Source organism: Neomonachus schauinslandi, chromosome 3 (genome assembly GCF_002201575.2).
Source record: "Neomonachus schauinslandi chromosome 3, ASM220157v2, whole genome shotgun sequence".
In the NCBI taxonomy this organism is placed as follows: domain Eukaryota; kingdom Metazoa; phylum Chordata; class Mammalia; order Carnivora; family Phocidae; genus Neomonachus; species Neomonachus schauinslandi.
Genome location: NC_058405.1, coordinates 177542644 through 177561085, shown reverse-complemented (window position 1 = coordinate 177561085; position 18442 = coordinate 177542644). Strand labels below are relative to the sequence as shown.

General features: G+C 44.0%; 1 protein-coding gene across 1 annotated transcript in view; it reads left to right on the top strand.

Moving 5' to 3' along the window:
- The first annotated feature begins 18103 nt into the window (after nucleotides 1-18103).
- The window catches only part of LOC123324334, a 1110-nt gene continuing 771 nt past the window's right edge, over nucleotides 18104-18442 (top strand). The window contains exon 1 of the mRNA XM_044913626.1: nucleotides 18104-18442. Coding sequence (XP_044769561.1) covers nucleotides 18104-18442 — 339 coding nt within the window.

The following is an 18442-nucleotide window of genomic DNA, read 5'->3' as shown; positions in this document are numbered from 1 at the left end:
CAATGAATCCCTAAGTGCAGAGTATAAAAGAATGTAGTTTGCAATGATTCCCAGGAACCAGTATTCCAGGGATCATAACTTTGGGACATGCTGCTTTGGACTAAAATAAAATGATATAATGGACTATAATGCTTTATATAACATAAATACTAAACAAATTATATGATACCATGGCAATCACTACTATTATTGTTATTATTAAAATTACTATGTTCTTGGGATGCCTGGGTGGCGTAGTTGGTTACGCACCCGACTCTTGGTTTCAGCTCAGGTTGTGATCTCAGGGTCATGAGATCAAGCCCCGCACATCAGGCTCTGCTCAGCGCAGAGTATGCTTGAGATTTTTTCTCCCTCTCCTTCTACCCCTCCTCCATTGCTCGCTTGCTCTCTCTCTCTCTCTCTAAAATAAATAAATCTTAAAAAAAAATTACTGCTCAAAGGAAACAACTGATTCTCTCTTCCCTTTCTCCTAAGGACCACCATTTAATTTGTAGAGATCTGAGGAAAAAGACATACTAAGACAAATACATTTACTGGTATAATTTTCTGCTGTGATAGTTTTATTTTACAAAGAGGTTGAGAAAATTATACATGCTTCTAGCTATCAAGCTTCTGTCTGCTGCCTTGGTAACTTTCACCACTTTTTTTGAGATTCTCCATTGCATTTATTAAAGAACAATGACTGTCAGGGCAATTTCTATCAAAAATCCCAGGGGCATTTTTTGAAGATATAGGAAAATTCATCCTAATGGATGGAATCTTAAGGAACTCTGAATAGCCAAAACAATTTTAAAAAAAGAAGAAGACATCTGGAGGACCCACACTTTCTGATTTAAAAAAAATTACAGGGGTGCCTGGGTGGCTCAGTTGGTTGGGCATCTGACTCTTGATCTTGGGTCAGGTTTTGATCTCAGGGTCATGAGCTCAAGCCCCGTGTTGGGCTCCATGCTGGGGTTTATTTATTTTACTTAAAAATAAAAAAATTTAAAAAATTACAAAGCTACAGTAATCAAAGCAGTGTGGTACTGGCATAAAGACAGACCAATAGACTAATGCAATCGAATATAGAGCTCATAGGGGTGCCTGGGTGGGTTCAGATGGTTAAGCATCTGCTCTCACCTCAGGTCATGATCTCAGGGTCCTGGGATTGAGCCCTGCATCAGGCTCCCTGCTCAGCAGGGAGTCTGCTTTCCCTCTTCCTCTGCCTCTCCCCACTGCTCATGCTCTCTCTCTCTCAAATAAATTAAAGAAAAAAAAATTTTTTTTTTTTAATTCAGAGCTCAAAAACGAATCCTCACATATATGGTCAAATGACCTTCAACAAGGGTGCCAAGATCATCCAATGGGGAAAGGACAGTCTCTTCAACAAATGGCGTTAGAAAACTGGATATGCACATACAAAAGAATGAAGTTGGACTCTTATCTTGCACCCTATATAAAAATTAAATAAAAATGGATTGAATCGTTAAACATAAGACCTAAAACTACAAAACTCCTGGAAGAAAATGAAGGGAGAAAGCTTCATGACATTGGATGTCACAAGGATTTCTTGGATATCACACCAAAAGCACAGAGAACAAAAGCAAAATAGACAAATGAGACTACATCAAACTTAGAAACTTGTGCATCAAAGGACACAATCAGCAGAGTGAAAAGGCAACCTACCGAATGAGAGAAAATATTTGCAAATCATATATCTGAAAAGGGATTCATATCCAGAGTATATAAAGAACACCCATGAGGCACTTGGGTGGCTCAGTCAGTTAAGTGTCCAACTCTTGATTTTAAGTCTTGACCTCAGGGTCGTGAATTGAAGCCCCATGTTGGGCTTCACACTGGGCATGGAGCCTACTTAAAAAAATAAATAGATTTGTTAAAAAAACCCAAAAAATACGCACAACTCAACAACAGGAATCAACCAATTAAAAAATAGACAAAAGACATGAATAAACATTTCTCCAAAGATGACCGTATAAAAATGGTCAACAAGAATGTGAAAAGATGCTCAACATCAGTAATTATCAGAGAAATGCAAATCAAAAAAATAAGATATCATTTCATACCCATTAGGATGGCTACTATCAAAGAAAAAAAACCACCAGAACATAACAAATGTTAGTGAGTGTGTGGGGAAATTGGAACCCTTGTGTATTGTTGTGTGGGTGTGTGTGTGTGGGGGGTTGTAAAATGGTATAACCGCTATGGAACACAGATTAAATTTAAAAATTAAAAAGAGAACTACCATATGAGCCAGCCATCCCACTTCTGGTTTATATCTATAGAATGGAAAGCAGGATCTTGAAGAGATATTTGCACATCCATGTTCATAGCAGCACTATTTACAATAGCCAAGATGTGGAAGCAACCCAAATATCCATTGACAGATGAAATAGATATACAAAATGTGGTATATTGGGACACCTGGGTGGCTCAGTCGGTTAAGCTGCTGCCTTCAGCTCAGGTCATGATTCAGCTGGGATCGAGGGTCCTGGGATCAAGTCCCGTATCAGGCTCCTTGCTCAGCTGGGAGCCTGCTTCTCCCTCTGCTTGCTGCTCCCCCCACTTGTGCTCTCTCTCTCTGACACATAAATAAATAAAATCTTTAAAAACAAATGAACAAACAAAAAACCCCACAAAAAAACAAAAAAACAAAAAATCAAAATGTGGTATATACATACAATGGATTGTTATTCAATCTTAAAAGGGAAAGAAATCTTGTCTATGCTACAACATGGATGAATCTTGAGGACGTTATGCTAAGTGAAATAAGCCAGTCACAAAAATACATATACTGTATGATTCCACTAGTATGAGGTATCTAAAGTAGTTAAATCCATAGAAATTGCAAGTAGAATGGTGGTTACCAGGAGCTGGGGGGAGGGAGCAGAGGGAGAGCTGTCTAATGGGTATAGAGTTTCAGTTTTGCAAGATGAAAAATTTCTGGAGATCTGTTTCACAACAATGTGAATATTCTGAAAACTACTAAGCTGGACACTTAAAAATGGCTAAGATGGTAAACTGTGTGTTACGTACTTTTTGCCACACAAACACAAAAGAACAGCGACTGTCCTAGGACTACTCACAGATGAATCGAGGTCATTTACATCCAGACATTTTTCGTGCTTCTTCTGTTCACCTTTATTTTTGTTCTAACCAAAGGTAGAAGATCTTTTTAAAAATTCTTGGAGTCAGAAGACTTAAGAGATTATAAATTGACTATACAGGTATGCAAAACAAAAGAGCTCAAGAGTGAGAATTTCACAGTGGGTCTGAAATTTTTTTAATTCAATTTAATTTAATTTAAATTCAATTAATTAACATATAGTGTATAATTAGTTTCAGAGGTAGAGTTCAGTGATTCATCAGTTGTATATATTACCCAGTGCTTATCACATCACGTGCCCTCCTGAATGCCCATCCCCCAGTTGCCCCATCCCCCCACCTCCCTCCCCACCAGCAACCCTCAGTTTGTTTCCTATAGTTAAGAGTCTCTTATGGTTTGTCTCTCTCTCCGATTTCATCTTATTTTTCCCTCCCTTCCCCTATGATCCTCTGTGTTGTTTCTTAAATTCCACATATTTTCATTTGAAATCCCCTTTCCTTTTAAATTTTGCAGTTGGAGATTAATCACATCAAGGAGCTGCTTGGCCATCCAGCGTCTGGGAAGACTTTCACTACCCAGGACTCTGCAAAGAATTCAAGACACTAGAGTCTCAGAGGCTGGGCCATCTCCTCAACACCCGTGGTCCACGAGCACCCACAATCCCTCTTCTTCCAGTTGAAGGTATGGTTAGATATTTTGTGTACAGCCTTATATCATCTTTGGCCTTTATTCTCTCTAGAGGTCAAGACAATCCCTGGTGTCAGGCTGGGAACTCTATTGCCTTATATTTTCCCGCATTCGGGCAGCCTTTAGTTTTGGGATTCACAGCAGCGATAGAAGCATCCGCACAGACACCAGTCAGAAATGCAATACAATCGCAGCTGTCTTTTCTCCTGTGTGGCATCCAAGAAGCTGCTTATCTTTGTATTAAAAATACTGCACTTGGTTTTTGCCTCTCAAAGAGAAGATTCATAGCTCAAGGAGAAGGATTTTCTATCTTTAAAACACATTTTCTACCTAATTATTTTTATAGCATCTATCAAAGGGCAGATTTAACAAGAGGGGAAAATTTTTTTCTCCATCAACCATACAGACTTGATTAAAAGGGTCAGGCTGCAAGAAGGCCTTTTGGAGAAATGTACATTGCATGCATGTCCAGTTAATTTTGCCTTTGTCATACAAAGGATACCAAATGATTGGAGCATGGAGAAGCTGGACTAGAACTGAGCCTGCAGCTGGTTGGCACAAGAGGCACGATCTCTTGGCTCCCAGAGATGAAGGTGGGGCAATTTTAGCCTCATAGACTTTCCGAGGTGAGGAGAGGACCCACCTGCAAGACCTGCATCTCTCTGAATCTTTTAAAAGATCTGAGTAACAAAGAGTAACACAGACCATGTATGGTCACTGCACAGGAAGCTCTAGTTTTTCCATTCTGCTCATATAGCATTCATTGATAACCTCCTACACATCCTCTTCGTCTCCCTTGATCCACTCATTCCGGGTTTTGGAGCAATGACTCAGAGATATCTGGAACGATAAGGGTAGGGCTCTGGGCTCTAGTGGTGCCTGAGCAGCCTGTGGAAGAAAAGACAGAAGAGAAGAACCCATAGGACTTGCACTGGGCAGTGATCCCGTAAAGACTTGGTTTGACATCGGGGTTCCCCGACCCCCCCCTTGGCTCTTCCTTGATTTCTTAACGAAGGCTGAGAAAAGAGTCAAGAAAAAATAATGAATGAAAGCTGAATTCAAGATGATTTTCTCTAGTCCCTTAAAACCAAAGTGCTAGTGGGACCTTCAAAGATGTGAGCCATATTAGGGCTATTTTAGTAAGAATGCTGCCAATTTTGAGTCTGTCTCTAAGATTAACAACTGATAGGAACATTTTCAGATATCACAAAAGAAAGTAGTATAATTAACACCTGAATTCCTATCATCCAGCTTCGACAATTTTTATACATGGTGACAATCTTATTTCTTCTATTCTCTTTTATTTTATTTTTTTTAAGATTTTATTTGTTTATTTGAGAGAGAGAGTGCAAGCAAGGGGAGGAGCAGAAGGCGAGGGACAAGCAGACTCCGTCCCGAGCACGGAGCCCCACACGGGACTTGATCCCTTGACCCTGAGATCATGACTTGAGCCAAAATCAAGAGTTGGACGCTTAACCGACTGAGCCACCCAGGTGTCCCTCTCCCACTTTCAAATGTATTTATCTATATATTTATTTTTGCTGGGGTATATGAAAGCAAATTCAAGATATCATACTCTTTCTCCTATATCACTAGACAGAGAAGATAAGAACTTTTTTCATAATCCCAGTTATTATTATACCAAACAAAATCAACAATAATCCCCTCATATCACCTAATAACAAGTTCTGAGGCTCCACCTCACCTGTCGGGGTTCATTGGCCAGAAGGAGGGAGCCGAGACACATTTGTCTGACACCTTAGTCTCCTGTCCCTTCTCCCTGCAGACCCTCCCAGGCTAGCCTTACCTGAGCTCTTCATGAGGCCTCTTTCCCAACGTGGTACTGACCCATCCACTTCCTTAGAGCCATAAGGGCATAGCAGTTCAGGGGAACGTGTGTGTGTGTGCGTGCGTGTATGCACTTGTGTGTGAACATTGAAAAATAAATTGGTTTTAGTTTAATACGTTTATGTTATTCCATATTATCCAGTTAACCTGTTTTCCTAGGGTTACTTTCATGGTGCCACATGAACGGTGGACCACAGTTAAAACACATAATGGGAAATGAAATATCTTCTCCAGTGGCAGGTGTAATATTATATGCTCCTGAATTATAAGCCCCCCCCCCAATTTTTCTTGAGTAATAGCAAAAGAACAAACTTAATTTTGCCAAAAATTTGGTCACTTCTTTTCCAGTTTACAAATCACCTTTTTTTTTTTTAAAGATTATTTATTTATTTATTTGAGAGAGAGAGAATGAGAGAGAGCACATGAGAGGGGGGAGGGTCAGAGGGAGAAGCAGACTCCCCGCCGAGCAGGGAGCCCGATGCGGGACTCGATCCAGGGACTCCAGGATCATGACCTGAGCCGAAGGCAGTCGCTTAACCAACTGAGCCACCCAGGCGCCCTACAAATCACCTTTTTGGGGTAATGGTTCAGTCAGTTCAGGACTGTGGCCTTCTCTCTCCTCTTACTCTGGATGGCATCTGGGGCCAAGGAGGGCAGAGGCAGGAGGTGGGGAGGAGCAAGTGGGTCCTTGCTGGCCTCTGCTCAGGTGACCATCATCCCATCTTGGTCCCTGGTGCACCTGATGCTCTGTTGCTGGGACTTCCCCTCTCAGGTCCATCTGCCTCTTCCCTCTCCCAACCACGACCTACTTCTGGACTGTCTCAGACACATCTGCTCCCCACTCAGGCTCAGGAGGTTTTGTGTGCTCTCCTGGAGTGCACTGGGGCATCAGGAGACTCGAAACTGGGTGGTAGAACAAACTGGGTCTAATTCTCTCCCCATGGAACTGCCCCTACCGCATTGCTACAATGTACTCTGAACCTTTGGGGTGCAGCTTCTCTCAGCGGCTTGGAATCACCCCAGGACACGCTCTAGAAGTGAGAGACAAATATTCACATCCTGGAATCCCCTAAAATATATCTATGGGTTACTATTACCCCCACTCCAGTTTTTAGTTCAAGAAAGGTTCAACAAGAAAAGCTTTTGCAAACGTGTCTGAGCATTTTTTTTCTGCTCTCCCTTCTTTTCAAAGCTTTTCCCCACATCCTAACTGGAGTTCTTCCAGAATAGGTGATCCCAAGGGAACACCAATTAGGGAGGTAAGAACAGGAAGCAGGAAAGGGAAGACAGCCATTGAAGGGCACCCTGTCAAGCCAGCTCCCACTGTGAATGTCTGGAGCTTAATTCTGCTGGGGAAACTCTGAGAGCAAGGAGAAAACACGTGCCCCAGAATTCACTTGCCTGAGGAGGGATGAGAGAGCTGGGATATGAATACACCAGCTCTCATTAGTCCTTGGTTGAGGGCTACTCCTGGGGGCATTAATTCCTCAATACTCCAGGCAGCAAAGGGGACTCTCATTGCAGGAGAAAGTTCTCAGGGATGGAAATGTGGGTGCTGGCACTCCTATGACAAAAAAATCTGCTTTTACATGATTATATTTTATAGAAAAGTTTCCTAACTGGTCTACTGCAGCCCACTGGTGGGCCATAATGGGCTGAGAAATATTGCTTCTCTCAGCTCTTTTACAAATGAGTAGGCGCTGGGGCAGATGCAACATAAGGACTAGTCACCAGCTGTGAGCAGCCTTATTGGGGCTGCAGAGCTTATATGGTCAAGAAAATAATGGCCCCTAAAGATGTCCACATCCGCATCCTAAGAACCTATGAATATCTTACTTTACATACCTGCAAAAGGGACTTTGCCAACGTGATTAAGTTACAGATTTTGAGATAGGGATGGTATCCTGGATTATCTAGGAGGGCCCAGTGCAATCATGGGGTCCTTGTGAGGGGGAAGCAGGAGGGTCAGAGTCAGAGTTAGAGGAGATGTAAGCTTGGAGTGAGGTGGCCATGAGGCAAGGAATGCAGGCATCTTCCAGAAGCTGGAAAAGGCAAGGAAACGAATTCTCCCCTATAGCCTTCAGAGAAATATAGCTTTGGATTTTAGCTGAATTTACCCCATGGCCTTGGGTAAATGATTTGGACCTTCATGGTCTATATTAGCACCGTTATTGTAAAATGGAAGTAGAAAAACAAAGAAATTGCAAAATATTGCTGATCTACAAATTTAAGAGCAGAAAAACATTTTTCAAATTCCTTACATAAAAGAAAAAAAAACATTTTAAGACACAAGAGTCTATGATGCTCTGACTTATCTCCCATCTTGTTTAGGACTGATTCTGTTTTGCGCTGGGGTGTAGACGCTTGACAAGCCTTGGTGACAGCCAGCTGACATAGAAACCAACCACAGTACCAATCACTCCACCAGCTGGGATAAGCTCTGGGACATGAAACACTTCATAGGTTTGCATAAGCAATGGCAAAGACATGGGATTCTGAACCCCGGAAGCCCCAAGCTTCTCTCTTTTGGTGGGCAACTCGAATAATTAAAGAAAGTGAAAACTCTTAAAAGCAACTACAAATAGTCCCTGGGGAGCCTAACAGACATGCATCTTCTTGCATAAACTAGAGTTTAAGCAGAGTATTAAAACACCAAAAATCAGGGCGCCTGGGTGGCTCAGTTGGTTAAGCCACTGCCTTCAGCTCAGGTCATGATCCTGGAGTCCCGGGATCGAGTCCCGCATCGGGCTCCCTGCTCAGCGGGGAGCCTGCTTCACCCTCTGACCCTCCCCCCTCTCATGCTCTCTCTCTCTATCTCATTCTCTCTCTCAAATAAATAAATAAAATCTTAAAAAAAAAACACCAAAAATCCAACGAGACAAGAAAATATATGAGGAAATGGGATGAATTTATTATGTTAACTACAAAATCTATCTGATTATTCCTTCTTTACTCATATCTTGCTGAAACAAAATTAAAGCAAGCAATAGGACAAGATATGGTTTTATACTTGCACTAAAGTTCTTGAAGAGAAAAAAGTTATTCTTTTTGGAAAAAAACTCTTCCTTTCATCAACAGATATTAACAGAATGAAAGCATTTTCTCAGGTGATAAAATGTGTTTCTAAATAACAAGTCAAATTGTCAAGGATAATTAATGCTTAATATGATGTAAAGTCATCCAGCCAACACATTTTGCAAACTGCATTTTTCAAGAACAATGGTCTATAAAAATTCCACTTCTGAGAATCAGTCTTAGAGAATTAATCCAAAATATAGCAAAGGCTATATGATGAAGATTTTAATTGCCACATGATCTATAGTAGCAAAATATTCCACCCAAATATCCACTGATGAAAGAATGCTCAAGAAAATTATGGTAGAGGGGCACCTGGGTGGCTCAGTGGATTAAGCATCCGACTTTTGCTCTCAGCTCAGGTCTCGATCTCAGGGTTGGGAGTTCAAACCCTCACTGGGCTCCATACTGGGTCTGGAGCCTACTGTAAAAAAAAAAAATTTATGTGAGAGTAATTGGGTAAAATGTTAATCAGCCATTTGAAATCACTTATTCCTGGGGCGTAGGTGGTTAAGTGTCTGCCTTCGGCTCAGGTCAAGATCCCAGGGTCCTGGGACTGAGCCCTGTGGCAGGCTCCTTGCTCAGCGGGGAGTGTGCTTCTCCCTCTGCCTCTCCCCTTCCCCCCAGCTCATGCTCTCTCTCTTGCACTCTCTATCTCTCTCTCAAATAAATAGAATCTTAAAAAAAACATAAAATCACTTATTCATTCAAAAATTTTTTTGAGTGTCAGTTATGTGCTAGGTGCTATTCTAGCCATTGTGATAGGGCAGGGAACAAAACACAAGAACCTTATCCTCCACAGACTTATGTGAATATGAGGAGGGACAGACAGTAAACAAAACAGCTAGTTAAACATAGGACATGTGTATGCAGGGCTGGCTTCTCAGGTTTGTGACAGGGCCCTGTACTCAGAAGGGCCTCCCACTTGCGTTAATGCTCTGCTGGCAAACTTCTTGAAATTCTTTTTTTTTAAAGGTTTTATTTATTTATTTGAGAGAGAGAGCCAGAGTGGGGAGGGACAGAGGGGGAGGAAGAAAGAATCTGAGCAGACTCTGCACTGAGCACAGAGCCCGATGTGGGGCTCTATCCCCTGACCACGGACGAGATCATGACCTGAGCAGAAACCAAGAGTTGGAAGCTTAACCAACTGAGCGACCCAGGCGCCCTAAGCTTCTTGAAATTCTTTTTTTTTTTTTTTTTAAAGATTTTATTTATTTATTTGACAGAGAGAGAGAGACAGCTAGAGAGGGAACACAAGCAGGGGGAGTGGGAGAGGGAGAAGCAGGCTCCTGGCCGAGCAGGGAGCCCAATGCGAGGCTCGATCCCAGGACCCTGGGGATCATGACCTGAGCCGAAGGTAAACGCTTAACGACTGAGCCACCCAGGCGTCCCAGCTTCTTGAAATTCTTAATAATTTTTTAATGAGTGTTCCACATTTTCAGTTTGCATTGGGTCCCGACAATTGTAGCTACAGAATGAAATTCAGCAGGGTAAGAAGGACAGGAAGTGGGGAGGAGGTTGCAATTTTGGATTGGATGGTCAGCATCAAGCATCACTCTTACTATATTTGAACAAGGAAATGAAGGATGTCCTGATTATAAAAAGTATTAATATCATGGAAAAATGCTTATTCCATAGTTGTTAAATTAATGATTGCTATTGACTAAAACATGTAAGCTGGAGTTTTTGGATTTGGGACAAAAGCCCTGGAAGCCTCCTGGGAAACTGATCTCAGTCCCTCACTCCCCACATCAGCGAGTACTGTCAGCCTCCTGTTCACGTACAGAATCCAAGCAGTCCCAGGGAATCTGAGCACCTTCCTCTCTCTAGTTTGCTAATCAGAGCCACCTACCCAGGTTACCTGTTTCTAAACTTGCCCTCTAATCTATTCTTCACCCAGCAGCTATAGTGATTCTTTTGAAACCTAAAGCAGATCCTGTACTTCTCTGCTCGAAACCCTTCAATGGCTTCTCATTTCATTCTAATTAAAAACCAAAAATCATTAAAATGGTGTGCAAGACCCTATATGATCAGCTCTACTCTGACACCTACTGTGACCTCATCTCCTATCCCCTCCCCTACCTCACTCTGCTCCTGCCATTGGCTTCCTTGCTGTTCCTGGAACACATCAAGTATGCTCTTACCTCAGGACCTTTGAACGTGCTCTTTACTTTGCTGGGGCACTCTTGGAGTACCACATGGTTCTGTCCCTCACTTCCTTAATGTCTGTGCTCAAATATCACTTTATCTGATGGGCTTGCCTGGCCTCTTCATTTAAAATAGCAAGCTAGGGGCGCCTGGGTGGCTCAGTCGTTAAGCATCTGCCTTCGGCTCAGGTCGTGATCCCAGGGTCCTGGGATCGAGCCCCACATCGGGCTCCCTGCTCGGTGGGAAGTCTGCTTCTCCCTCCCCCACTCCCCCTGCTTGTGTTCCCTCTCTCGCTGTGTCTCTCTCTGTCAAAATAAATAAATAAAATATTTTTAAAAAACTGTCTTTCCTGAGGCACCTGGATGGCTCAGTGGGTAGAGCATTTGACTCTTGATCTTGGGGTTGTAAGTTCGAGCCCCATGTTGGGTGTAGAGATTACTTAAAAACAACAACAACAAAATCTTTAAAAAAAAATAATACGATGGACTCTGAAAAACAAACTGAGGGTTCTAGAGGGGAGGGGGGTGGGAGGATGGGTTAGCCTGGTGGTGGGTATTGAGGAGGGCACATTCTGCATGGAGCACTGGGTGTTATGCACAAACAATGAATCATGGAACACTACATCTAAAACTAATGATGTAATGTATGGAGATTAACATAAGAATAAAAAAAAATAATAAAATTCTCTTTCCTGAATTTTCTTCAAAGTAGTTGAACAATTTCTATACATTTTTAAAAATTACTATTATTTGCGCATTGTAAAAAGTATTAAGATACTCTAATGGAATAAATACTAAATCAAATGTTTCCTTGGAAGGTTTTCCAAATCTTGCTTACTGGATTTTACTTGAAGTGATATAAATGCACAGTAAGCAGATACGTCTTAATCCTAAGGAACGTTAGTGGCCTTGTGATTGCAAGTTCCCATGAATTGGCCACATTTAAAAAAAATAAACTTTTCATTTTAGAATAGTTTTAGATTTACAGAAAAATTACAACTATAACATAGAGAGTTCCCATATACTCCTTACTCAGTTTCCCCTATTATTCACATCTTATGTTAATAGGCCACATTTATCATAACTAATGTGTCAATATTGATACATGATAACACTAAAGTCCACGCTTTATTCAGATTTCCTTAGTTTTCGCCTAACGTCTTTTTTTTTTTTTTTTAAGATTTATTTATTTATTTGACAGAGAGAGACAGCGAGAGAGGGAACACAAGCAAGGGGAGTGTGAGAGGGAGAAGCAGGCTTCCCGCTGAGCAGGGAGCCCAATGCGGGGCTTGATCCCAAGACTTGGGATCATGACCTGAGCCGAAGGCAAACCCTTAACTGCTGAGCCACCCAGGCGCCCCCATTTTCGCCAAACGTCTTTGTTGTTGTTCTTATACCAGTCTCCCATTCAGGATCTCCCCTCACATTTAGTTGTCCTGGCTCCTTACGCTCCTTTTGGTTGTGACAGTTTCTCAGGCTGTCCCTGTTTTTTTTTGTTTTTGTTTTTGTTTTTTTTAAGATTTTATTTATTTATTTGTGAGAGAGAATGAGAGAGAGAGAGCACATGAGAGCGGGGAGGGTCAGAGGGAGAAGCAGACTCCCTGCTGAGCAGGGAGCCTGATGCGGGACTCGATCCCGGGACTCCAGGATCATGACCTGAGCTGAAGGCAGTCGCTTAACCAACTGAGCCACCCAGGTGCCCTAGGCTGTCCCTGTTTTTGATGACCCTGACAGTCTGGGGACATCCTGGTCAAGTGTTTTGTAGAATATCCTTCTATTGGGATTTGTCTGATGTTTTCCCATGTTTAAACTGGGGCTACAGGTTTTTGAGAGGACTATCACAGAAAGTGCCATTCTCCATACATATCAAGGGTACACGTGATCAGCTTGACTTACCACTATGGAAGTTAACTTTGATCACCTGGTTGAGAGAGTTTTCCTTATGAATTATTTTTATTTACCAAAAAAGAAATGATAATTCTCCTAGAAAAAGAATCTTTTGGGTCTTTTTAAAGATTTTTTAAAATTTATTTACTTATTGGGGCGCCTGGGTGGCTCAGTCAGTTAAGCGTCTGCCTTCAGCTCAGGTCATGATCCCAGACTCCTGGGATCGAGCCCCTCATCCGGCTCCCTGCTTCGCGGGAAGCCTGCTTCTCCCTCTTCCACCCACCTGCCTGTGTTCCCTCTCTCGCTGTGTCTCTCTCTGTCAAATAAATAAATAAAATATTTAAAAAAATAAATTTATTTACTTATTTATTTATTCTTTATTTATTTTAGAGAGAAACAGAGAGAGCATGCGCGCATGCTCAGGGGCAAGTGGGGAGGGGCGAGGGAGGGAGGGAGAAGAACAAGCAGACTTCACGCTGAGCCCCAAGCCTGAAGACCTTGAGATCATGACCTGAGCGGAAATCAAGAGTCAGATGCTTAACCCACTGAGCCACCCAGGTGCCCCAGAAAAAGCATCTTTTGAATCACTGCAGATTGGGCCTGTTTGGTTACCTTCTTTTCTTACCATGTACTAGGCACTGTTTGAAGCTGAACAAATATTAACTCATTCTGACCCTACAACAACCCTCTGAAGTAGAGAACACTCTCTCATTTTACAGGAGAGAAAACCGAGGCACAGAAAGGTTAAGTAACTTTTCCAGGACTACACAGCTAGTAAGCAGCTACTAGTGTTCTTAACCACTAGACCATACTGTCTCTACACAATGGGAGAAAACTTACCACCATAAATGGAATACATTAATTCTTTTAGAAGTTATATCTTTGCAGGATAGAGCAATGAGATCTAGTGCCTAAAGTAACTTTTTAATTGATATGTACCACTCCCAAGCTCAACCTCTCACGGACACTCCTGCCCTATGCTGACCTTCGACCATCCAGCTGTCTACAGAATTAAGCCCAACCCTCCTAGTACAGTGTTCTCAGTTTCCCCTGACACTGTCCTACACACTGCATGCTCTCTCTGAAGCAGGCCACCTGCCATGCCCTCAACACACCGCTTTCCCTGCTGCTGCCTTGAATGTCTTTCTCTCTGCATTTTCCCAAATCCTCTACAATTCACTGACCATGAGTCTGTGGAAACTTCTTACCTCCCCAGAGCAGAAATAACTTCTCTCTCCTCTTTATTCCCACCAGCCCTTGTCCCTGGACCACAAACTTGCCTCATTCTGCCTCCGAGTTTTGCACAAATGTTTAATATCCTCTATTAAAGTCTTTCTTTCTGGAGGCCAGGTACCTTAGCACACAGCAATAACGCCTGCCAGAGTAGGACCTCAATAAATGTCTAATTGAATCAACCCAGTTTCTATTTTTAAATGTCAACTTTTTGATTGACTCATTTACTACTTGCTTCTGAGTGGCATTATCTGACTATACATCTATTCTTCCAATATTACCAATGAGACTTCACTTTGTCCTCGTATTTTATACAGGGCTTTATTTATTATGACTAACAGATCAATAACACGTGGTTAGATTCCTAGGTCAGGGCTCCTCCTCCTTGTCTTTCTGACTGAGATGCTAAATGTGTCTCTATCTCTGAAATAGTGGAAGACCTGGGTTAGAACCGCTCTGTCCCTATTGGCTTGTCACCTTGGGCTGGTGACACAAACCTTCTGGGCTTCTCTCATAGGGCATTTGTGAGGACTGCTGAGGTCAGGAATAGAAATGCCTGACAGAAACAATATTGAGTGTTAACAGAGGGCGGGAACTCTGTGTGTTATGTGTAGAATATATTCAATCTTCACAACAGACTTAGGTCACTACTCATTCCCATTTTAAAGTTTGGAAAACTGAGGCACAGAGAAGCTAACTAGCATATCTAATGCTCTAGAGGAGGTGAGGAGGAGACCTAGCATTTGGACGCAGGACGATTAACCCTAAAACTAAACATTCTCTCTCTTTAGACAGTCGAAGGAGGAAATATATATAAAAGATTTACCCGAGACCATTGGTGTCTTTCATTTACTCGAAAAGAGTCTTCAAAAAGAAAACAATTCAGCCAATATTGAGTACCGAATATATTCAAGGCTTGAGCAGGATTCATGAGCAAAGCCAGTTCAAACCCTGATGTGAATATTGAGTTCCTTGTTTCTGACTTAAGAATCCCTTTCAACACAGTTTTCACCACAAGGAAAGCCTAATTCCTACACTAATGACCAAGCTTCACTACTTACTGCTGCAGACGACACTGTGAGCGCTGGGCCTTACAGCTCATCAGGGCGGACAACTCTGGCCTGCGGCACCCAAACTCACAGTCTTCAGGCACGTCATGGCGCCTCACTGCACTCTCAAAAACCCCCATGTGACACCTTTATGAGTCCTAAAAATGAGTGACTGGCCCTAGGATATAAATGATTGGAGATGCTAGGCCCCTTTAAAAGCCATCCACACACAGAGAGTGAATTCCAGCATTGCTAACTGAATCCTGGCAATTGTTTATGATCCCACCAACAGAAAGTATGGACCTCTCAAAGAGGGTGCTAGGGTATTGAAGCGACCATGAGCTGTAGAAAAAATGCTGGTAGCGACTAAATAATTACTTCTGACTACCAAGGCTATCTTTGCTTGTACCAATTAAAAGCTGGGAAATGTTTTTGCTTTTGGTTTCCCCATAACTAAATCTGTGACTTTGGTAGAGACCTGTGATTCTCCAGCAGGGGTAAGTATACCCCCCGGGGTGGGCTTACCCCCGCCCCATGTCACCACTGGGGAAAGGGTTGAGACTGACAAGTGGGTAGAGGCCAGGGATGTCACTAAACATCTGACAATGCACAGATTAGCACCACAACAAAGAATTATCCAGCTCAAGATGTCAATAGTGCTGAGGCTGAGAAACTCCGCTTTAGCCCCATGCTCCATTTCTCCATTCTTCCATCCAATACTGAGAATCCATAATCGAGTGAAAATTCAAAACCTTCAATTGTTTTGCCCAGCGCAGACATGTGGACTTTCAGAACTCTTTTTCCATCCCCTTTTGGCATGGAAGCTGCATATGTCCTAGGAACTGGGTGGATGGGAAGGACAAGACATAAATACACACTAGCTCTCCTATTTTTGTGCTTCTTTTTTCCCCATGCCCTGTTTTTAAATGTTTCCTACATCAGCTTTATGTCTCTTCTCAGTAAGGGCCAATCAAGGCTTAAGTAGAAAAGGGGCGCCTGGGTGGCTCAGTCAGTTGAGCATCTGTCTTCGGCTCAGGGTATGATTCCAGGGTCCTGGGGTGAACCTGAGTTGGGCTCCCTGCTCAGTGGGGAGTCTGCTTCTCCCTCTGCCTCTCCCCCTGCTCGTTCTCGTTCTCTCTTAAATACATAAAATCTTAAGAAAATAAGAAATAAAAAATTTTAAAAGGGCTTAATTAGAAGAACTCGGTTTAAAACTGCAATAAAATGCATGATTCCAGGCCATTCACAATCATACAGCTCAAGGAAAGAAAGAGAAGGACAGGCAGCCAGTTCCTTCACTGAGAGGCTGGTATGCATAACTTTGTAATATTCCAAGGCCAGATGAGGGCCTTCTCCTGATGTCCATCACCTTGCCCTCTGCTCATCACAGCCCCTATCACAAAATGACATATTTTAAGAAGAAAGAGTATTACCCCAAATCATATTTATAAAATTTGAAACTAGGAAATGGAAAGCTAAAGGGGTCTCTAATGAGTTTTCCTAAGATCCCTCACACTTAAGACATCTATCACATTCACTAATCACTGACAATAAAAAGTAAATTTACTTTCAAATGTCATAGAAACTTACTAGTTGTTTATGACAATTCCTGCATTGGTGGCTTCTCCGTTTCTTTCTGTCCTTTTCCTTCAGCTGCTTTCCCGTTCATTCATCCTTTCCACAAACATTCTCTGGAGCATCTTACTGCCTTCTGCAGAGAACCCGGAGAAAAAGTGGAAACATTCCCGTCTCATGGGAACCCAGAGAACCATCCTCTTCCTCTCCCTTGCTGTGGTTCTCTCTTCATGGGGGAACGTCCAACCTGGAGAAAAACAAGGGAACAGAACTTTGTGGTTAGGAATATCTGAACAGCACCTTTTGGATGGTCCCCCAAAACCACTAGTCCTGTATTCTACTGGGTGTTCCTTCAAGAAGTGCTGCTTCTTGCTAACCTGCCCAGTGGGGCTTCCATTAGTTTTAATAAATCAGGAAGATCTGTCCTAGGTTACTCACGGAATTTTTGGCTCTCTACATTTGCGTATTAAAAGTTTAAGTGGAGGAAGGTGGTGAATGGTGCCAGGGGCTAGTTTAAGCCGGACTTTGAAATTGCGTGAACCTGTCTGACGATAACATTTCCCCCTGCTGCCTCTGTAAACGCCTGCACACCAACGAAATAGCTACCTCCTCCCTTGTGGTCAGCGCCAGAAAATCAGCCAGACCTGGCTATGAGTGTGTCTTCGTGCCTCCTTAAATCTCAGCAGGAAATATTTCAAGGGGAAAGAAAGATACTGTTTAGCTCCAAAATTTCCTCCAGATGGTGAAATGAAAATGCCAGCCCTCCGCTTCCAGCCTGTGAATGAATGCCGCAGGGTTACCTGGGCTTTGCTAACGCAAGTGGAAAGTGTAAATGGCTGGGTGATCACTGGCTTTCGCCCTTGGACGGAGAAATGAGATCACGATTTTCACGAAGGACAGGAACCCGCGCTGCTCATCAGCTGCCCAGGCTGCTGCTTCCCCTCCCTGCGCGGGTCCCGCATTACATCACCGGTGAGCTCTTGCTGGTGGGGGGAGAGGAGGCTCCGCCAGGGACTCAGCCCCAGACCAAGGGCAGTAAGCGCGGAATACCAAGGATAAAGGGAAGTAGGGCGAGGGAGAGGAACAAGGAAAAAGCAGGACCAGGATTCCGACCGCCATCCTTAAGCAGCCGCACCCCAAATTTCGTTCACTCACCGCCCCCCAACATCCCTCCACTTCCAATTCCAAGTCCAACAAAAACCGACATTCAAAGGGGCCAGGACAGTGGCCTTGAGAGGCTCAAGGGGGACGGCAGAGAAACGCCAGGGGACTGGGAGGGACCCAGGCGCCCGCGCCTTGGGGCAGCGGCGGGGGGGGGGGGGGGGGGGGGGGCGGTCGGCCCTGCGCCCCCGCCCGGCCCAGCTAGCGGTGCCTCCCCCGCCAGGCGACAGCAGCCCGAGGGGGGAGGCAGAAGCGCCTCCTCCCCGGCGGGAGCCGAGGCGGCGACCGAGGGGGAGGAAGGCGCCTCACCTTGCCCCCGATGAGGGGCGGATCATGCCATGGCAGCGCCGGCGAGCGACAGCGGCGGCGGCGAGCGGAGCCCAAGCACCAGCCCCGGGAGCTCGACAGGAGCCGGGGTCCCCGCGGCGGGAGCCCGGGACAGCGGGGACGCGGGAGCTCGGAGCGCCGCGGTGACGGTCCCCGGCCTCCCTCCGCTCGAGGACTACGAATGCAAAATCTGTTACAACTACTTCGACGCGGACCGGCGCGCGCCCAAGCTGCTGGCGTGCCTGCACACCTTCTGCCAGGAGTGCCTGAGCCAGCTGCAGCTCCGCGCCGCCGCCGCCGCCGCCGCCGCCGCCGCCGCCAGCGCCGCGCCTGAGCGCCCGCTGCGCCCG